Below are 23843 nucleotides of genomic sequence, written 5' to 3'. Positions count from 1 at the left end.
TAAGAAAACTTACATACCTAGTCTATTAAGATTAATTCGAGCACGCCTGCGCCGTGCTACATTGTAGGCTAGCGGTACATTAATTATAGATGCCGGCTTGAATTTGCATATTGTTTAGGATATTGAATTTCAATTTTTATATTTTCAACATATTGTTTAGGATATTGCAAAGTCAATGTTTTGCTATTGGAAACTAGGAAAATCATTGGGATAAGATAAATTCCTATGACAAAATACCTTAGTGGTGCAAATAAAATTGACATTAAAGGATTTGTGGACAAAAAGTAACCAGTTCACCAAATGTTCTCCCTTCTGTATGCAGGCGCATAGCTACGTTTACGTCAAAACGCCCGGGCATACACTTGAATTTTGATAAAAAAAATTATCTGAAGAAAATAAAAAGAACTGGTTAAAAGCACAGTAGCCTGGCAATTCTACTTTTAGTGACTTGTAATAGCGAACAGACGAAAGTTACCTTTTTTTAACCAAATGATATCAAGTTATATTTGTACATTTTCCGTCAAAGTCTGAATATACTGCGAATTCTACACACTTTCCTTTACTTTAAAGAAATTTATTATTTAGTATCTGCTGACTCTCAATATGTGTCTTGCATCAGTTTTTTTCGAGTCTGTGACATTTGAGTTGAAAAAGCAAGACAGAGATCCTAAATTTCGTTGGCGACGTAAATAATAAGGTTTAGTATGCAGTTGAAAAATTCCAATACTAGTATCAATAACTTTGTCCAATCTTCGTGAATTATACGATAGTTGAACAGAAACTGTTTTTTTTTTTATCAAAAGAGTAGCCAGAGAATAATGATAAAATTATATGTTTACTTTTCCCGAATTTTACAGATAAAATGAAGTTCGTTTTGCAATTAACTAGTGGATACAAAGAAAGGTTAGTTTGTAACGCATCAATTTCGTTGTCAACTTCATCGAATTTTATGAAAGTCTGGGCAGAAGCTTTTTTATGATTAATGTCTGAAGCAAAAAAAAAAATCAGTATTATATTGACAGAAATTAACAAACAGTCTGTGTTTTTTGTTACATGAAATTTTTTTAAACCTTTATTGATAATGTTGATTGTCATGAAACTAAAGCAAACGTAATTATTACAGCTCAAGAAAGATTATCGAAAGAAAATGTTTGATTTTTTTAAATGCTGTAAAGAACTGATAACTGCCGGATTCAGCTATTGCAAAACCCTTAACTAACTCTCATATTATTGCACCTTAATAACGTTTTTAATGATAGGAATGGTATTTCTTTCTCAATAATTCGTTAAATGCCCGCGGTGAATGCTATGAAATAGACCCGCTTTGGACCTTCAGAACCCCTCGACGAGGTTTGGGCGTACACCTAAGAAAGACCTACATGTAGCTACGCCACTGGTATGTGTATTCAGTAGGTTAAGATTAACAATAAATGAAAAAGACCTGCAGTGTTTATTCACTGGTCAAGGAATGACATAATTAAATTGTGTCTACAACTATTATTCTTTTACGCTAATGATAATAAGCAACGCTGTAACAATATACAACAAAACAGCAGTATGCAATAAAGTAGCCGTAACAGATACACAATCTCTTATTTAAACGTTATATAATTCTGTCTTCAACAGGAGCCAATAAATTAATTGACACATCAGTTTATTTTATTTTTATTTTGATACTACGAAGTCAATCACCTTCCGATGATCTATTTTAGATTAAATGATTTAGAATGTGATGTTTAGCTAAGATAGGGTTATTTTTTTATATTCGACTGACATTTTGAAGCTTGAAATATTTTCGATTGATTTGTATGCGCAATCAAGTTGAAAAAATTAACATTCATGAATATTAGGTAATGATACATAAAAACCGCTTGTTTTGTTGCGTGCATTGTAGTTTTTATTTTGTTATTTAATTTTAAATTTTACGTTTCTGAAATAAATCAAGGAAATATTTAGTAGGCTAGCTACTTACCTGTGCCAGGTTAGGGGGATCTCGCTAACATGTTAAACTCCGCCATATTCTGCATGTACAAATGTATGTGCCTGTCCCAAATCAGGAGCCTGTAATTCAGTGGTTGTCGTTTGCTGACGTGTTACATATTTGTTGTTCGTTCATTTTATTTTTACATAAATTAGACCTTTAGTTTCCTTGTTTGAATTGGTTTACATTTGTCATTTCGGGGACTTTTATAGCTGACTATGCAGTATGGGCTTTGCACATTGTTAGCCGTACGGTGACCTTTAATTGTTAATTTCTGTGTCATTTGGTCTGTTGTGGAGAGTTGTCACATTGGCAATCATACAACATCTTTTTTTATTAGTTACACTAGTACTGTACCAACTTTAAGAAGTATTAATAACTTTTGAAGAAATATTGCAGTATACTAGACTTACTGATCGTGAATCAATTTTAAGGTGGTACTCAACACTTTCACTAAAATTAATTTGGCTCGTTTAATTTTCATGAAATTTTGTCAAAGTATTTATTTTGACACTTTAACAAAAATATAAAAAAAATTAAAAAATTGAACCAACCGTTTTGTCAGAAAAATTACGCTGGTTACATAGCAATTTGACAAACACCAATTTTGATCATTGAGAAGCTTAATATTCCTTTTACAACATAACGTAAAAAACGTTAAGCCGAATTTACATAGTTATCTCCCTGTAAAATTAGGTACCTCCTTAAATTGCGGCAATATCAAGCAACCAACAAAAAAGTGTATTTCAAGAATGAGTAAGCTGGTTTAAAATTAAATTGCGAAAATTTCAAAAGTAGATTTCATGTTGCAATTGTGTAAGCTTGTACAATAAAATATCTTGTCATTGGTAAGATTCTATTAAAAAAAGTCAGTACGTCATTTCCAATAAATAGTCCATATAAAAATTAAGGAAATAAATTGCAAATGTTATATATATATCATAAATTTCTAAATAGTATTTCAGCTTTTTATCTATACAAGTGTTTCTTTAAAAATTCATATATCTTTTTCTTTTTACTCGTAAAACACAAATAAAACACAAATATCGATTATCAGGCCTACATCACACACGCGCATCCTGAAAACTGATTATTTTGTCACTTGGCACGTGAGGTTACAGCAAAAACTGAACATTTAGATATTATCTTTGACAGTTAATGAATTTACAGTAGAAATTTGTAATTTTGATTGACAGTTTATTTTCTGATGTTTGTTTCGCGTCTGTGGAAGTATTTACGGGTCATGTGCAGTTTTGATTAGAGAATAGAAGATTATTCATTGACAATTGACATAGATGTAAAAAAAAAAAATACAGAAGCATAGTGTAAAACATATAAGTATGAGGGTATGGATAGGGGAGTGGTCTTAATTTGTGTAATTCTTTATTGCTATTTTCTATTTTCTGTTTAACTTTTAGCACCCCACATTTTTCTTTTCTTTATATTTTTCCTATGTTTCTTTACTATTAAAAGTAGCTGTTATAATACAAAGTTTATAAAGTAAAATAAATCTAAGATGCAACGTGCAAAGACCAAAGATGTTCATGTTTATATGTACGATCCAACTGAAATAAAATTAATTTTACCTTAACAAAGTACTGAAATGCTGACATCACAAACGTGGTCAGTACTACATTTTTGTACTTATTGTCATTTTACGTTTTTCGTTATTTATATAGTTTGTTGTTGATGGCTGAACTTTGCTTCTATTAAATTTATTATAAAACTTTTTAATAGACTTGGGATAGTTAAGGAAATGTCATATTATATATACACATATTTTTTGTTTGGGACTTCATACATGTTGCCATATATCCAAACTCTGTAATTTCATGTTATTTGTAGTAATGTTTATGTGCTTATTAGAAAATTAAGAAATTAAGAGCAATAAACAATTGTGTGCAAAATGGTTTTAATAAAAGGAAACTACATGTATACATTCAAATATCTTTGCTCATCAGCCAAGTCTTGAGGACATCATAATTCTGTTCACCCCATGTAAACTTATTCCGTGCACTCGCCAACGCCACTTTCACACGCCATGACTGCAAGTTTATTGGTGACGTCTTGGCAAACTAAAACAACAAAACAAACGGGACACTGAACACAAAATTAGATTTTTTTTTCAATATCTTTACCTCAAGTTACTAAAGAAACATTTTAATTGTTTGTGTTATTGTAGTTGTCGTTGCATTGTCATTGTTTTATAAATTTTTAATTTATGCTATTTTTTTTTAGCCACAACTAAACTGTAATTTTATATGTGTGTGTGTTAAGAACTGCATTGCGCATGCTCATCTTTTGAATATTTCTTTAAAAAGCAAATATGTGGAAGTTAATATCAGTAGGAGCTCTGCGTTGAGCAAAAAAAAAAGTAACCAGAGAGTATTAGAAAAAAAAATATCATATTGTTACCCCTAGGATCTGTTTTTAATTGAAGTCGTCAGCCTAACCAACTGAGTTAAAGAAGTACTTTCTTAGCTCAACGTCTTATGACTGACTTATTATCTACAGATATGAACAGCTAGTATGTTGAATTATTAAATATTTTACCCCTTCTACTTCATGGTCAGAAGTAAATGTTTCTATCAACTCTGGGAATATTTTATCCGGTTTTATTCCATCTTTAGCAAGTCTAAAAATAAAATATGCATGCTTAAGCTTAAATTGAAGAAACAAAAGCGACATCAAGGCAACGAAACAACAAATCAAAATACATCTAGAGTTTACATAAATTATTATAACCACTACATATTTAATATTTCATATTTTACTTAACATCACCCAAAATCAGGGGAAAATATTTGATTCAACAAGATATGATTGAATTTTACCTAACGCCTAGTACATTGTATGCATGTCAGGATGAACACATGTTTATGTGATAATAATACATTTACAAATATATGAACTATAATTTGTGCTAGACCTTTGTGCAATATTTTGAACATGCTAGTTCACAAAGGAATAGTACGCCGGGAGATGCATATCAGACTACCAGCACACATTGATTTAGCTTCGACCTAACAAATCTTGACCTTACTCCTAAATGCCGCATAAATAGCGGAGAATTGTTCAAGTATTTGAATGGACTTTCCATGGATGTGACTTTAAAGGCGAGTATGAGACAACAGTAACGATAATGTAAAAAGGATAATTATGAAGTTAAGATATGACTTCAAGACTACACACGAAGCTTCAGAAGCAAGACCACAGCATACGAAACTTTAAACTTAAGACTTGACATGACGAAGAGTCAGACTTGAGACGTCACTTGACGAAGCTTCAAACTTAAGATTTCACATGACAAAGAGTAAAATTTAAGACTTCACATGTCAAAGCTTCATACTTAAAACTTCAAAAGACGAAATTTCAAATTAAAGAATTCACACGAAGAAGCCTCAAACTTAAGACTTCATATAACGAAGCTTCAGTCTTAAATTTTAGAATGATGAAGAGTCATACTTGAGACTTCACATGACGAAGCTTCAGACTTAATACTTCACATGACGAAGCTTCAGTCTTAAGACTTCAAATGATGAAGAGTCATACTTGAGACTTCACATGACGAAGCTTCAGACTTAAGACTTCCGATGACGAAGCTTTAGATTTAAGGTTTCACGTGACGAAGAGTCAGACTTACGACTTCACATGACGAAGCTCCAGACTTAAGACTTCCCATGACGAAGCTTCAGATTTAAGATTTCACGTGACGAAGAGTCAGACTTAAGACTTCACATGACGAAGCTTCAAACTTAAGATTTCACGTGACGAAGAGTCAGACTTAAGACTTCATATAACGAAGCTTCAGACTTAAGATTACACATTACGAGGCTTGAGACTTAAGACTTCACATGACGAAGCTTCAAACTTAAGACTTCCCATGACGAAGCTGCAGACTTAAGACTTCCAATGACGAAGCGTCAGATTTAAGACTTCCCATGACGAAGAGTCTGACTTAAGACTTAATATGACAAAGCCTCAATCTTAAGACTTCACATGACGTAACTTCAAACTTAAGACTTCACATGACGAAGAGTCGGACGACGGAGCTTCAATCTTTAGATTACATATGACGAAGCTTCAATTTCAAGATTAGACATGACGAAGCTTCAATTTTAAGGTTACACATGACGAAGCTTCAATCTTAAGACTACACATGACAAGGCTTCAACATAAACATTACACAAGACAAGGCTACACACGATGAAGCGTCAGATTTGAGACAACGTGGCTTTAAAAAGAAAAGAAAATCATCTTTATCCAAGAAATTCTCAACATGTATATGCTGTTGGCCATTTGAATACTTTGAAGTGTGCTTTTTGTAATAGCGATACGGTTAAGTATATTTTGCATCAATCAATGATTCTGTATTATTTCCACCAACTTTATATCAAAGTGTCATCGGCGAATCTCTACACTGCAGAGTAAATCATTCAATAGCCTTTTCTGTACTCATTGTTTAAATTGATCTACTAAATACATACCTATCGACCACATCTGAATTCTCTGTAAGATATTCTAAAGCCAGTGACCTTCCAACCTTATTTTTAGACAGGTATAATAAGGCTTTGGTAAATTCTCCTTGTCGGATTTCCTCTGAGTTTATGGTGAACTTCATATATCTATTTGAAAGATAAGTAGAAATTTAAGACCGTTTTCGTTTTAGATTTATATACTAAACAGTATTATATAAGCCTGATGTAACAAATTATCACCATGGCAAAAACTCACAAATCATATATAACAGAAACAAACGATCAAATCGAGGGAATTCTTTTATTTGTATATATAAATATGAATAATACCTCTGTAAGAGCTTTGGGTCTTTACTGCAGGACAAAGCACGGAATAAAACCTTTCTTTCTGGTGGGCTGCTTGACGATTTGATTTTCCTAAGTACGAATTCCCATTCCTTTTTTCCACCGTGGCGCACTCCAGTACAATAAAAAGTATCTCTCAGATTTACATCAATTCTGAAATCAATGTAGTAAACTAATTAAAAGATTCAAATACAACTACACGCTTACAATATTTCTCGACTTTCTTACATTGTATCAGCATTTATTGTGGCTTCAATGATTTTGTAAGTGGTCTTCATGCCGCTAACATGTTTAACCCCGCCACATTATTTAGGTATGTATCAGTCAGGAGCCTGTAATTCAGTGGTTGTCGTTTGTTTATGTGTTACATATTTGTTTTTCGTTCATTTTTTTTACATAAATAAGGCCGTTAGTTTTCTCGTTTGAATTGTTTTACATTGTCTTATCGGGGCCTTTTATAGCTGACTACGCGGTATGGGCTTTGCTCATTGTTGAAAGCCGTACGGTGACCTATAGTTGTTAATGTCTGTGTCATTTTGGTCTTTTGTGGATAGTTGTCTCATTGGCAATCATACCACATCTTCTTTTTTATATATTCACAACACATATAATTGACCCAAACAGTGTATTTTTACGAGAGGGGTTCACAGAACGAGTACATTGGTCCAAAATCTACGAACAATGGATAAAAAATAAAGGAAAGTAAAAAAATATGGCAAAGAAAAAGAAAAGGGAATAATGAATTGCTTCAATAAAAAGAATAGATCAAATTAAGACCCCCCCCCCCCAAAAAAAAAAAATAAAATAAAATCCAGACATTTTTTTTTGTCACAGAAATACGTGATAAACTTACGGATTACTTTCTTTACTCTCCATGAATTGTGTGAAGGACGACTTTGCCATTTCTATACATTCTTCATCACCGTTGTCACACGCCATGCCAACTATGTTCTTTTTTGCAATTCTATAATTTTCAAGAAAGAAAATAATATTTAGATGGTTAGTAAGGATTATCCTGCAATCAATGAATGACAACAAAAAATTCAATGAACAAAACATAATAATAAAGATTACAATCCCATTTAACACACCGTATTATTATGTAAATACTATTGTACTGTTAGGACTAGCTTTTGCACCAACAAAGTTACCAAATCATTGGTAATGAAAGTAAGTTGTAGTCCTTACAAGTGGCTGTCGTTGGTTCATGTTTTTCGTAAATTATTTTATTATAATTTAGACCATTAGTTTTCGTACTATAAAAAGGTTGACGTCACGACAACGGTTTAATGTTGAATGACTGTACTGTTGTCTATAAATACATCAACCCACTCTACAGTACTTGATCTTTTGTGTATCAATCATTAGAAATTTTTTTACGAATGTTTCATTTTGTCAATCATTGCATATTTGGAGAACAAATATGATCATTGGAAAACAAAAGAAAATGAAAAATTGGCCATTTACTCGTTTAAACGTACACGTAACAAGACGTTCGATAGGAATTAAGATTTATTGAATAAATTCATATTTTCCTATCTTTTAAAGAACATAAATTTACATATGTAATACTTAATTTTAAGCATTTTAATGTTTACTCACTTTTCTGTGTGACTCTCTGCGGTATAATTATTAAACTTTCGAAACTGTCTGGAAAATATTTTCTTTGCGAATTTCTGCAAATAAAAATGGTACCAAATAAACAGTAGTACATGTATACCGCTGATCGAAATTTATAAAATGGAGAATGGAAATGTGGAATGTCTCAAACAGACAACAACCCGACCATAGAACAGACAACAGCAGAAGCTCAACAATAGGTCTTCAATACAGCGAGAAATTCCCGCACCCGAAGGCGTCCTTCAGCTGGCCCCTAAACAAATATATATACTAGTTCAGTGATAATGGACGTCATGCTAAACAACAATTTATACACAAGAAACTAAAATTAAAAATAAATCAAGACTAGCAAAGGCCAGAGGCTCCTGACCTGGGACAGGCGCAAAACTGTAGCGGGGTTAAACATGTTGATGAGATCTCAACCCTTCCCCTATACCTCTAGCCAATGTAGAAAAGTATACGCATAACAATACGCACATTTAGATTCAGTCGAGGAGAAGTCCGAGTCCGATGTCAGAAGATATAAAAAAAAGAAAATAAAGAAAATGACAATAATACATAAATAAGACCAGACTATAACTAGTAGCTGTTAACTGACACGACAGCTTCAGACCTCAATTAAACTGATTGAAAGGTTATGTCATCATCATATGAATATCAGGCACAATCCCTCCCGTTAGGGGTGTATTGTCATACCATTATAAAATATATGTGAAGAACATAACCCGTCTCATGCCAACAACTGGTTTTTAAATACATATCTTAAGTTCCGATGCAAAGACCCTCTTAAGTGAATCAATATTAAAGCCAAAATATGCAATCTTAAATGACCTGACAACAGTATCGTAACTATATCCCTTCTTAATAAGTCTATTTAAAGGTTTTGTAAGCTTCTGAGGTGAATACTGACATTTTTGTGTTTAACAAATAATATTATCATAACAAATTGGATGTGAAATACCTGAACGTTTAAGAAGTCTGCATGTTGAGCTATATTTACGAATGATGTCTTTGTACCGATGATTCATGAATGGATTTGGGAAAAAAACAATTCTGGATTACAAACCAAACCCAAGAGAAACAAATCAAATCTAAGAGGAGAACTATAAACAACAGATAAACAACCTTGAAATGTAACACACACAGAAACGAACTGTAATATATAGCAATGTCCATTTTCCTGACTTTATACAGGGCATTTAAAAAAAAATGGTCGGTTGTACCTGGTTTTGTGGCATGCCAAACCTGCCGCTTTCATGGTAATGTTAAATAGAACATAAAAAATGACAACATTATATGACAGGACTACAATGCAAATAAATGGGAGAACATATAGGACCAACACGAAGCTAATCGCTAACGAATAGCTAACAAAAGGTACCATGTTTAAAATTTTAATACGTCTGGCGTGCGTTTCGCCCACACAAGACAGTGACGCTGAGATGAAAAAGTTCGAAAGCAAAAACTAGTTTAAAGTCGAAGAGCACTGTGGCCCAAAAGTTCCGAAAAGATGTTCCTAATACGGCTAGCGTTTTCTGCCTGGAATAAGAACATCCTTATCATTTAGAATATTTCATAGCCAGATATTAGTAGTGGTTTTGCTAATTAATATTCATAATATGTAAATGAGAATTGTACCACGTGATAGTAGTTTGAACTGGACTGGCTTGATATCATTAAAATCATTAAAATCTTTAAAACACGGATATTATAAGTTGCCCGTCACAGAATCCTTATTTACAATCACTTTGATATTTCCGTAAAGTTGTCAGGCGGTCAAAATGAAAACAATAAACGCGAATTTAGTGAATTTTTCGTGCTTTCGTGAGTTTATTCTTCTTGAAATAGTGACATTTTAACTTTACGTGGGAACCTAGAGTTCAACGACTACACATACAAGGTTTGGACTTACTTATTCTTTGGAAATTCAAGTTTCAAATTTCACCCCGGCAACCTGTTTTTGTAATGACCTTAGTAGCCAATTTTCAACACGAAGTCTGCAAATTTGACGTTTCAGCCATTTTAGCCTGTATTTTACATTGCAATATTAAAAGCCTCTCGCTTCGATTTTTAAAATAGCTCAGGAACCTGTATTTTTGCAACAACAGTCATTATGTTTCGTTTAAATGGTGTATATTGTTGTGTATATTCATTTTCTGCCCCGGCAACCTGTCTATCACTTAAATTAAAATTTAAAAAGACATTTTTTCAAAATTCCCTATCATTTTAATGTAATTTCCGTGACCCGTATCCGATTTCTTTAGTATAATATTCAAATAAGCAAAGTGGCGTTGATTTCTGGATATGTCCTACTTTTGCAAACAGTTTATTTCATATAATGACTATATAATAGATATACATGATAAAACCAAAGTGGTGACTAACTACAGAATAAAAACGGATACATAACATAAAAAAACCTAAATTAGCACATACAAATACACAGCCAAGCTAGTCAAAGCCATCAACACACAAAGTGGCGTCACATTTGAATTTCTAAAAAAACATTTTCCCAAAAATAAGATAAAACTAGAATAGAATTAAAGATTAGTTTAGTAATACTGATATTACATTTATTAATAATAATGAACATTACAGTACTAATTGATATCAAATTGTGGTAGTAATTAGATAATTAATTGTCTTATCTAGCTATGTCGGTGTTTCTTCTGAATCAAACTGTAAACCAAATATATCGTATAAATTTCGTTGACCCAAACTAAAACCAATCATGACAATTAAATAAATATATTAGTTTGTAGTTTCCTTTTTTATAATATCTATACAATACTGTTAGCAAGATATTAAATATATATAATGTAATCCGTTGAATAAATTCATCAATCGGAAAGGTAATACATATTTGACACTTAGTTGATATTAGTCATTGATCCAAATTAATGCAAGCATTTCTTTTTTAAATGAGAGTTTATTGTTTTTATTCTAAGTTTTTGACTTGCTATTTCTAATTTCTTATAACATTGGTGCAGTAGAAATATCCACAGGACAATTGGTCAATGTCCCTTGATACATCAGCCGATCAGCCTTTGCTCTTTCTCCTATGAATTCGAGATTGACTTGTTAATTAGCTGGAATTTTGAAAAAGCCAGGTATCTGAAATTCGACATTTTTTTGTATCGTTATTTAGGAACGGACACCTTATTTTCACTGGCATTATTGATTTGTCATTTTATTTCTTTCTAGAATTCCAAATGAGGCCCCATCCTACACTCTTTCAATAAATAAATACAAAACAATACATAAATCATATTTACAGAGAAAGTACTTGATAGTTTGGTTCTGTCTAACACATCTTTTAAGAAATAAAGTTCCCTCATTGCAGCTTGGAGTGGTATATAATCATCTTCATCTGGCAAATAATCCAACACATGGACAGCGATTTCTGTGGCTAGATCACCAGACCTAAAACATATAGTTTAATCATTTTCATTTAATAGTTGAGTAAAAAGTTAAACGGTTAATTCATTTGGTCCTCAATGCTCTTCAACTTTGTACTTTATATGGCCTATTTTAACTTTTTTTGGATTCACGCGTCACTGATGAGTCTTTTGTAGACGAAACGCGCGTTTGGCGTAAATACAAAATTCAATCCTGGTACAGTATATATGTATGATGAGTTTATTTGCACCATATTGTTTGTCACAAAAACAACCACCTCCTTCGACCATAGTTTTGAACAAGTTACCAATGTAATAAAGTGCATTATGTTTTAACGCCGCGATTTAAAAAAAACCCCTCACAATCACTATTTTTTTTTCATTCGCCAATGGTTAGATTGACTGCAGAAATATGTTTCGATGAATAAAATTCACCATCTTATAAGTCGACCCATTTCTTACAGTTGTACTTTATCATGGGCAATGTTAACTTTCTTAACTTCTTAATGCAAGCTCAATATCAAACATTTGAAAGCCAAAGATGTATAAGACCTAAGCAAATGAAATGTAATATGACCCAAAGGAACACGAAAACAAGCGACTTAGTTTTTGCTATTAAGAGTTACTTATCGTATGTCGAATGGTTTATCACTGTTATTACGGGTTAATATCCATGATGTTACTGCATGTATCTTGTGAACAGAAGAATAGGATGACATGCAAAGTATAAACTTGTGGAGAGAGGTGTACTCACTTTGCCAGATTCCATGCATCGTTTATTATCTGTGCTCTATGTATCGGAGGGATTACCTAAGCAAACAAAACATATATTTGAAATGTGTAAACAGGTTTACTAAACTCCAATGTTACATGTACATGCTTCTTCCTTAAACAATCGATTAATTAAATTATCGAAAATTTCAAATACTCATTTTTCAATGTGGGTTTTTTAATATAAAAAAGAATCTCAACAGTTTCATCTTAAATATGCAGAAATTTGTACGCGTAACAAAAACGTTGTCCATCAATAAGAAGGTATTTGTATTTATATATATTTCCAATGAATTTGTAATCTGATATTCACATTGTACTGTTTATTAAAGATTATATCTACCGTATGGTCTGTTTTTAGTTGGTTGATAAGATTATACCAGTTCTCCTCAGGATATTTCACCCGATAGTACCCATACTGCATTAAGTTTCCAATGTACCAATCACTAGATAATGCTTTACTCATCACGCCAGAAAGTACCACTGTAAGGTTGAGGTAAACAATCAAAATTATTATCAAAATCAAGGTTGAATTTGAATACATAGCTTTAGACCTATCAAGATTTATAAGTACTTAATGGTGGTATGGTGTAAGAGCTCAATTGTCTATTTGAAAGTTATAATGCAATATTAACCGCTGATGCATAGAGTAGAATTTCAGGAGACTTAAACATTAAGTCCGATACATTTGGTAATCTGCATAAGCACACACTTATAATTTGAAAGGATGTGTTGTGTGTTTCACTAATATGAAGAAAAAACTTGAGCATGTATCTTGAAAAAACTTTGTTAAATGAAAACAAAAAATAAGGCATCCCTTCCTTTCTATATTATCGATTAAGAAACCAGCAAACGGTCATCGTTTACCAAAAATCATTTTAAGAGTGTATATGCAAAGACAAACTAAAACCTCACCATCAGAACCGTCTATGTCCATCCACGTGATATCTTTGTCTGTTTGGTCAAAACGTAAATTACTTTTGGTTGTAAAGGTTACAGGTATTACCCATTTATATCTACAAAAAAGTAATTGTTGTTGCAATATGTATCATGATTCTATTTTCTTCATTTAAGGATGTACTTAGGTGAGGCGAGGTGAAAATTAATAAATTAAGAATTTAAAATTGATACTATAAGCTGGTAGAGCATCCATTAAGGATAAAAATATGCTAAAAATATTGATAGGTCCTTTTCGAGATATTTGAGATTTAAGATATGGCGGGAAAAGGCTGGCTCGGACTTTTACATTACCTTATATTTGCATTGGTATTATTTGGGTCTCAAACCAAAAGAAAGAAAATCAAGAATCTTCTAAAATTTTGGTAAATGACCATTCATGAACTATTAAGTCTTATATGAAAAAATAAATGGGTGTTATGGTGCAAAATATTTTAATTGTATTGAAAAACACCAAGGAGTCTGAACATTTGACACAAATTCAAAAATCTCACCTAAGTACATCTTTAAAGCTCGACAAATGAAATTTGAAATGATGTTGAAGTTGATCTGGTTGTTATCACCACCCTTGAAGGTAAATTCAGAAGAAGTGCATATTTTCCATTTTCATTGAAGATGCTACTTTTCTTAAAAGTGGTGTTATAGTTAACTTACAATCCAAGTGTCATTCATTGGTACTTATGCATGTTGTTTAAATGTTATCAACAAATACAAAGTTGCATGTATATTTTGAAGAAAAAAAATAAAAAGAAGATCACCCTGAGCTTATGCGTATGAATTAAATCTTACTCAAATGGCGAAGAATTGTCCTCGTCAACGTTTTTACTATCTGCGATATATATAGACTGTGATAACGTGAGATCGTCCCCTTCCTTTGTTATTGTTACAGTTGGGTAGTTGGATTGTAGAATCCAGGTGTCCATGATGTGTTTTATATTCTGTACGAATTTAGATTTTCCATCAATTTTGGCTTGCTGAAATGAATACATGTATGGTTTTATTGTTATTTCAACAAACATCAAGTAGTTAATATTTCAGGAATATAGACAATCATAAAATTCCTGTGAAGGCCAATAACTGTCGGAAGGTTTGTCTTGCCGCTTGAATGACGGTAATGTATTCCTCACAAAATACCATCTATGGAAACATTCTACCAGATTTTTACACAGGTTACTCAACGTGGCACTCTTGCTTCAATATATGGTACCGTTAATGTTATTACTACCTCTGCTGGTGGACTGTAAGTCCCCGAGGGTATCACCAACCCAGTAGCCAGTACTTCGGTACTGGCATGAAAATATGGATTTTTTGTGTTATTAAAATTTGCTGTTACAAAATGTTAGAAATTATTATAAATTAAGGAATGTATCTCCCTCATGCAAAGCTCTGATTCCTTTCACGGATTTGGCTATACTTTTTGGACCTTTTGGATTGTAGCTCTTCATCTTTTATATAAGCTTTGGATTTCAAATATTTTGGCCACGAGCATCACTGAAGAGACATGTATTGTCGAAATGCGCATCTGGTGCAGGAAAATTGGTACCTTTAATGTTATTCAATAGTGTTCGACTGTGAATGACTGTTTAAAACATTGAGAAAGGCCAGAGGCTCCGGACCTGGGACAGGCGCAAAACTGCAGCGGGGTAAAACATGTTTATGAGATCTCAACCCTCCCCCTATACCTCTAGTCTATGTAGAAAAGTAAACGCATAACAATACGCACATTTAAATTCAGTTCAAGAGAAGGCCGAGTCCGATATCAGAAGATGCAACAAAAGAAAATAAACAAAATGACAATAATACATAAATAACAACAGACTACTAGCAGTTAACTGACATGCCAGCTCCAGACCTCAATTAAACTGATTGAAAGATTATGTCTTCATCATATGAATATTAGGCACAATCCCTCCCGTTAGGGGTTTAGTATCATACTATCATAAAAAGTATGAGAAGAACATAACCCGTTATGTACACATCTTATACAGCCAAAGGAACTACGATCCACTGTATGAAAGTAACTGTCGGATAGGAGAAGATAGTATAAAAAAGAGAAGAAGATGCGGTGGTTTGATTTCCAATAAAATAGGTATCCACCAGAAACTGCAAGCTATAACAATCTTCAGTGTTGTATTTGTATAGTACTAAATATTAGAAATTTTGAAAGACTGATTTCATTGAGTGTCGGTTAAAAAACGCAAATATTTTAATCATTGTTCATGAAGAGAACAAAATTAATTAACAATTGGTACATTACGTTGGTAAGTGCAGTAATAAAAGGCCGTCTGGGTTGAGGTATTGGAAATAATAGTGAATTAAAAGGAACAGAAATGTTCCCACGAAATAGGCCACCGACACACAGCTCTAAAACTTATTGCAACTGAAGTGTTTTAACGTATAGATAATGAATCATTCTCTCAAATAGAGGTATTTGGCATAAATACCTTTCCGAAAACATTATATAAATCATCGGCATACATACCCCTCCTAAAACATTACAGCGGGTATTCGGCACACAAATACCTTTCCTAAAGCATTATGGAGATCATCGGTATACATACCTTTCCTAAAGCATTATAGAGGTATTGGAATACATACCTTTCCTAAAACATTATATAAATCATCGGCATTCATACCTTTGCTAAAACATTACAGCGGTAATCGGCATACATACCTTTCCTAAAGCATTATAGAGATCATTAGCATACATACCCTTCCTAAAGCATTACAGAGGTATTCGGCATAAATACCTTTCCTAAAGCATTATAGAGGTCATCGTGTGTAACCGTAGCATACTGGTACTTCTTTAGAAAACGCTGAATAAAAGCGTACAAGATGCAAATTAGTCTAGTATATAAATTATGGTATTGTACAGACGTTTCAATTTGCATTCAAGGTTATATAAATATATAAACCTCATACATGGTCAGTCCTTATAAAGTTTGGACTATTTCTGTATAAATGGCGTTGCTTCCTTTTTCATTTCATGTGCTGTGCAAATTTCATGTGAAAAAGTACATGTATCATCATTATGCTGAAAAAAAAACCCTGCCCAGAAAAAAAATTGTTGTTTGTAGTAACTTCTTATTGACCATTCATGTAAACGAGTTTTTTTCTGACACAAATATATACATCTAGCTATTTTCTTTGTGCTTCTTAACTCATAACACGATCGGCTTTTTCATTGGCAATCATACTGCATCTACTCAGTTTTAATTGTAAATGTACGTATGATAGTACTCTATGGTAACAAGACTTATTGAACTTACCTGTAGTCCTCTTTTAAACGTATGTTCCCCAAGAAAAAAATTCATCATCCGAACAATACATGGACCCTAAAAGTAGCATCATTAATTAAAATCAATTATTTTACCAATCATTCTGAGCAAACAAATATCAACTTTCCATTAAATATATCAAAATCACGCGCTATAACTGGCTTTCGGCACTGTAGATTCAATCGGTATGATGAATACGATAGGAAAACAATTGTGTCTGTTGCAGTAATACCTGGGCCGCGTTCAATATCGTAGCTGCTACGTAGTGTTACGTATATTTGGACTATTGAACGTGTAGCTATAGACTAGCTGCTACATATATATTGATAGCAGCTACGTAGCCGCTACGTAGCTGCTACGATATTGAACTCTACCCTGGTAACAAGGTTGACTGCCTTTTACCGACAATCAGTACTGTAGGTCAAAACCGACGATAATTCAAATTATTATACTTCATGTTAATATGCAAGATTTTCATTGGCTAATATGGGGGAGATAATTTACTCTTTCCCATGGCATAGAGGGGACAATTGTTTGAATGACACCTCTCTTGAAGACCAATCAAAGCTCGATAAGTTATAGGGCAATGAATTGAGTTTACATCAAGTAATTAAAAGACAATGCTTTTAAGTTCTACGTTTTGGCTCAGAACTTTTCATTGACTGTCAAAATAAAAAAAAATCTTGTTTCACTTCTGTTAATTTTTTCTTATGCTCGTTACGATTTTTTATAAAATTTAAAATTAAACTGTAAAAGATAATATTGATAGTATAATAAATCAAAAATTAAATAGCACATAGCTGAGAGGGTAAAAGAGCAGATTGGTACCCCTCGAAAAGGCATTGTCAACCTAGAGTAGACGTGTCAAGCAGATATGTTACACCACATGCTTCTTCGATTTACTATAAACCAGTGCAAACAGATTAACTGCCACTACTGTAAAAGGGAAATTACTTTTCAAATATTAAATCAAACACAACCGAATTATCGGGTTTTTTTTTATTATTTCACTGCTTACCCAGCCACCGAAAGCATATGTATTTTAAACTATGTACCTTTTCATATGAAATATCATCAAACAATCCATCGATCTCGCCTGGAAATGAAACTTCTTTGTTAACAGGACGGCGCACAGCCATTCCATCCCACTTTAAACCATTGTGTAGTATGTCAAAAACAAAATCATCCATCTGCACGTATATATAAAACGATTAACAATTTTATTTTATATAAAAGAGAGGCGAAAGATACCAAAGAGACATGCAAACTTATAAGTCGGAAAAAAACTGACAACACCATGGCAAACAGAAAAATACCAACAGAAAAACAATAGTACACAAAACACAACATAGAAAACAAAATACTGAGCAACATGAACTTCACCGAAACTAGATGTGATCTAAGAGGTGCTCCACATGTTGCACTCGTAATGTTGCTAAAATTAGTACAAAGCAGTTTATAAGTACACACTTTCCATTGATGTGGTTGCCTTTTTAATTGAATTTCAGTTTCAACTTTATAAGATTGTGTTAATGATGCTACATTATTACTGTCTTTAATAAAACTGAAAATTACCATGTTCCAGTCTGGGTACATATGATCAGGACCGGTATATTCCAAATACGTCGCAAATGCTTCATGTAACCACACATCGCTCCACCACTTTGCTGTCACTAAGTTTCCAAACCACTGTTAAGAAGAACAGATTTTGGTAAAACAAATGCAACGTCTTTTACAAAACAGTAGTTAAAAAAATAAATAGAATGGTATATTTTATTTTCTAAAGCTACATGAACAACTTTGTAGACATTTTCATAATGCACTTTAAGAAATTTACAATATCGTTTTTATTTATTTTTTTTAAATCAGTCAAAAATTAATATTTCTTTTGTGTGCTTTAGGTAGCAAAAAATGTAGTCCTTTTTCGTATCATTTGTAGGTCTTGGTAATACCGTAAGCTATCTTTCTATTATTACAAAAATTTGCGACGGGACAAATTCAAAATGTTAACCTGTATATCTTTAAGTGTCACAACGTATATCTTTCAGTGTTACAACGTAATACCTCACTAAATTCTAACCTGATGAGCTAATTCATGTGACACAAGCATAGCTACTCCTTGCTTGTCGCTTTCTGAGGATTCTTCTGGATCAAAGAGCATGCTTGATTCTTTATACAGGATAAGACCCCAGTTTCCCATCGCTTCTGGACCGAAGTCTGGAACAGCCACCATATCTACAAACATGTCACTTGATAAACGATTAACAAACACATCTTTATTTGATAAACCTTTTTTTTATAGTTATGACTCGAATCGTCCGATGGAAGACTGCATTATAATAAAGTGTTTGTAACGTTACGTATTATTGGATAACAGTTTTAAAAACATTTGACGTATCAATTTTACAATTAATTATTTGAAACTGTGGGCATAAACTTCACGTATATGATTCCAGATTGTACGTCTGAAACCAGTAACAACTCTACGACAGATGTTATTCATCGGATCACTATTGATGGTGATACAAGGATGAAAACGCATTCTGTATATGTAAAAGAACAACAATGTTAGATCTGTAAGTTTTCGAAAACAAATTTTTGTTCTTCCCTGGCCGTGATTGTAACCCAAGCAACTGAGATATCGTGAAACCAAATCGCCTTGTTGTGGTTCTTAGCACTGTGCATGAGTGTCATAAAAATTGGATGAGATAAACCCTAAGTTAGATCGCAGAAACAACATTGGAATGAACGGACGAAAAGAGGGAAGGATAAAAGGGTAAAACTGAGGCATACAGGTTAAAATCTAAAGAATTAAAGATATGTTTGACAGTAAAATTTTATTGCAATGCATGCTGAATTTTCTAATTTGATGTCGCACTCTAGTGCGTAGTCAAATATTTAAGATACGTATTACAAAATATAGTTACTCTTACCTGATTTTGATAAAGGAAGATTAACATCAAGGTAGTCTTCATAATAGCTCATGATGTCAACACCAACGTTTAAGGCAAATTCAGTATGATTAGCCACATCTTTCCGGGCCCATGATCTATACTAAACAAAACGTTAATATATAGAAGATTTGGTATGATTGCCAATGAGACAACTCTTCACAAGAGCCTACATGACACAGAAATTAACAACTATAGATTGTCAAGTTTGTAATTTTTATAAATTATTTTATCCAATAGATATCAATTTCAAAGAACTATAAAAAAATGTCTATACTATAATATGCTAAGATAGTTATGTATAAGCAGGTTATTTTTGACAGACTGAAATGTAGAATCCTTTTGAAAATGTAAATCTGCTCAAATCATATCACATTCAAATTGTTGACATCTAAACCAGACAAGAACTATATAGTCTTACAGTTACTCCATTTACAATGTCTGTGGTTTGCTCGAAGTCACAAATAACGAAGGCCAATAAATATGTTGACATCATCGGAGTTTCTGCATAGTGATCAGCTACCCAATCATCAGACCTAAAATAAAGATTTAGCATCATAAATTAATGTCAAATCAGGTAGTCAGTGGTCTATCAAGAGTATTTGGTCAATCTATCCAAAATAGTTAAAAATACATATCAACCTATTAAGTGTTGGTCTATGACAAAGTATACAATTATATATTAATAATGTAAAGCTTTCAAATGGTTCTGATATTTTGTAAGATACTGAGTTGAAAATACAGAATACAGATTTTCAAAAATACAATTTTTCAGATAATTATTCTAAAATAGCGTCTGAGTTAATAGTAATCAAAGGTACCAGGATTATAATTTATAACGCCAGATGCGCGTTTCGTCTACATCAGACTCATTAGTGACGCTCATACCAAAATAGTTATAAAGCCAAACAAGTACAAAAGTTGAAGAGCATTGAAGATTCAAAATTCCAAAACGTTGTGCCAAATACGGCTTAAATAAACTATGCCATTGATAATTCAATTGAAAAACGTGTATTGTGTTTTTATTCGCCGTTTCAGAATCTAGAAGAAGAGGTGTATTTTCATTGTAAGTACACCAGCATGCTAGTTTTGTATGCCATTAGTTGAATGTAATTGTTTAAAAGGCTATTAACCAATTGTAACGTTATTTGTATACGCTTTTGTTAATATTATTAATTCATTAGATTCTGAACTGTTAATTTAAAAAAAATCACAAACTATAAATCATGGAGCATCTCACCTCACTTCTTGACGAATGACATCGGTATTGGACAAGGAAACCATGTGATTCTTTCTTACTAGAGTTATCCTGAATTTTGCTTTGATGGCGGGTTCATCAAAACATGGGAAAGCTCTCCTGGCCTCTGTTGCTTGGAAATGTGTAGCAACTTGATACCTGTAGGGGGAAACAAATAATAGAAGTTATTTCCTAGAATTATCGTATCGTGATTTTCCTATCTTGCTTCTTTCTTTTAAAAGTTAATTTCATAGTTTTATTCTGAAAAGTTGCACCTCTTTCAGTAAGACATTACACGGGATTTTATTTTAGCTTCATACTTTGAAAATGTAGTTTCTAAGAAAAAAACGTTGAAATTCAATTCAATAATATTAAACTCTAATTCACTAACACATGTAGCATATTCAGTATCCAAAGCAAGTAACTTAATTCTCTAGTATTGAGACAATAATAACTAAATTCACAAATCAAAGACAACAATTTAATTTATTAAGATTATACATTGCATCGTAATGCTCCAAGATAGATTTTAAATTCAGTAATAATGTCATTTAATTTACAAAGCATGGAACTTAAATCAAGACGCATGTAATCTAATTGACAAAGAACGTAACTACATTCTGTTTAGCCAACAATAAAACTAGGTTTAATCCATTATTTTCTTAGGAAAATGCATGTTCCGGGTAGAAATATAACGGTTGATTTGCAGTCTTTGCGTTTTTTGTTTAAAATTTTACGTTTGGATTTGTAAGCTTTGGGAGTTCCATGATTTGTTATACTTTTTTTAATAAGAATATATATAACTTAATTCATAAAGAGTATAACTATATTGACAAAGAATGTAATGTTACATTGAGAATGGAAATAGGGAACGTGTCAAAGAGACATCAACACAACAAGAGATTTAGAAGAATATAACGTAATTCACTTACACCCATGTTCTATCCCTCTGACGTCGGTATGAGCTCAGATAGGGACCAACGAGATCATATGTCAGTTTGCCTTGGAATGACATTTCTACAGTATAGGACTCCCCAGCTGTCAGCTGTACATTCGATGTGAGTATTATTAACTGGTAATATGTATTATATTCGAGCGTAGGATATATAAGTTCTTCTGTAGACCCCATTTGTCGAATGACGATGCTGTTTACTGTGATATCAAGCTCCTTACTATGGAGCACAATCTTATTAGTTGACTGTCTACACATCATTTCAATTTTGACGAATCCATCGAAGTGAAATTTCTTGTATTTACCGTTGTATATGTGTGGTTGAATTTCTAAATGATATAATGAAGGGTACATGTCGAGCGGAAGACGGACACAATTTTCTTCGTCAGAGGCGTCGGAACAATCACCATGTCCATCACACTTCCATCCGGGTTCGTAGCAACCGTTACCATCTGCGCATGTCAATTCATTTTCGTCACATGTGTTTTGATGAAACGCTGTATTATAGACAATTTGAAATTAAAATAATTATAATATTTAGTAACATCATATTAGTCTTATTCAAAGAAAGTCTCCATACTTTTTCGGATTTTTTTTTATATCTTTTATGTTTTTGTGTGTTAAGTTTCTTTTTTCATTTAGGCTAAATCGTTAAAAATGCGATTAATACCAAATAGGATTCATATTACATGATGCATATTCAATTTACAATTTGTAATAATTTTTTTCCTGGTATCGATGTAATATTTGCTACTGAGTGTGTACTTTCCTTTCTTTAGGCAGTAGTGTTATCCGTTGTTTATTGGTTCTAATTTTTTAATCGTGAAAAAAATCGACAAAATCGAATTATAGCCCTATAAAAAATAATATAGATATACATTCATGAAGTCCTACCTTTGCATGGTATCACCCAGTCTCCAGTTGTTATTCCGGAAGTAGCTATTCCAACATTTACGATGCGCAATGGATTACCCTTATCCGTCCACGCAATCAATATTTTTTCATTTCCATTTTTGACCTTGACAATGCTGTTTTTCCATGTGACAATAAAAGTTTTAAATTCATTAGAACTCAAAAGGGGATTTTTATAAGAACCTTTCACTTTCCCCTTTTTTCCTGCTCGCATGACAATGATCGTGTTTCCAGGTCCCCCTAAAATAATTTTGTAAAGGGGGTCGTCGATAGAATTTGTTGACATTAAAACCACTTCAATGGCGTGGCTTGCTTTGATTTTGAACTCAATCCTCAAATCTTCCGAGTTGTCAATGGTAACACCGTAATCTGATAATAGCGTGTATTGATTTGTATCGCTTGTTGTTATGTTAATATCTGAGCATTCTGAAAAAAATATTCCAGGAGATAGAAATACAAACTGAGGGAGGAGTAACTCTTTTAACAAGTAATGTGTTTTATCAATGTTTGTTTGAGAATTCGTTTGATACAGAAGTAGAAGAAGAAGTATATGTGTTACCTAAAAGGTCCGTGTAACACTTATCAATTCAAAGTTTTAAAAAGTTTTAAAATTTGAGATTTTTGGAATTTTGATCAAAGTTTCAAAATATCAAAATTCCAAATTGTGTAAAAGTTTTGAAATTTTGAAATTTTAACCAAATAATCAAAATATTGAAATTCTAATTATCGTTTATAAATATGATCAAACTTTTAAATTACTAAACCTAACGTACAATTTTGATTATTTCACTTTTTGAAAATTTGATTTTTTAAATTTTTGATTAAAATATCAAATATAGAAAAGGGGCGAAAAGAGGGGTACTTGAAAACTGCAAAACGAAATAAAAGCGGAACGAAACGACACAAAATGAAATGAAGACACACTGATACTTAAAAATCAATGTAAAACATAAAACCACAGAC

At 32.5% G+C, this 23843-nt stretch overlaps 1 protein-coding gene across 1 annotated transcript in view; it reads right to left on the bottom strand.

The window, feature by feature from the left end:
* Positions 1–3876: 3876 nt before the first annotated feature.
* The window catches only part of LOC143051799 (aminopeptidase N-like), a 31952-nt gene continuing 11985 nt past the window's right edge, over positions 3877–23843 (bottom strand). The window contains exons 3-23 of the mRNA XM_076224735.1: positions 22863–23306; positions 21949–22465; positions 21020–21175; positions 20201–20315; positions 19762–19882; positions 18909–19063; positions 18404–18517; positions 17884–18018; positions 16820–16885; positions 16301–16366; positions 14340–14524; positions 13509–13609; positions 12937–13076; positions 12577–12632; positions 11700–11847; positions 8407–8480; positions 7658–7768; positions 6790–6957; positions 6469–6606; positions 4535–4616; positions 3877–4056 (exon numbers count right to left, since the gene is read on the bottom strand). Of these exons, the coding sequence (XP_076080850.1) occupies positions 3922–4056; positions 4535–4616; positions 6469–6606; positions 6790–6957; positions 7658–7768; positions 8407–8480; positions 11700–11847; positions 12577–12632; positions 12937–13076; positions 13509–13609; positions 14340–14524; positions 16301–16366; positions 16820–16885; positions 17884–18018; positions 18404–18517; positions 18909–19063; positions 19762–19882; positions 20201–20315; positions 21020–21175; positions 21949–22465; positions 22863–23306 (3227 nt within the window). The 3' untranslated portion in view covers positions 3877–3921. The remainder of the gene's footprint in view (positions 4057–4534; positions 4617–6468; positions 6607–6789; positions 6958–7657; positions 7769–8406; positions 8481–11699; positions 11848–12576; positions 12633–12936; positions 13077–13508; positions 13610–14339; positions 14525–16300; positions 16367–16819; positions 16886–17883; positions 18019–18403; positions 18518–18908; positions 19064–19761; positions 19883–20200; positions 20316–21019; positions 21176–21948; positions 22466–22862; positions 23307–23843) is intronic.

The sequence above is a fragment of the Mytilus galloprovincialis genome, chromosome 11 (genome assembly GCF_965363235.1).
Source record: "Mytilus galloprovincialis chromosome 11, xbMytGall1.hap1.1, whole genome shotgun sequence".
NCBI lineage: Eukaryota > Metazoa > Mollusca > Bivalvia > Mytilida > Mytilidae > Mytilus > Mytilus galloprovincialis.
Note: the sequence above shows the minus strand (reverse complement) of the source record. Positions and strands in the feature narration are given on the sequence as shown.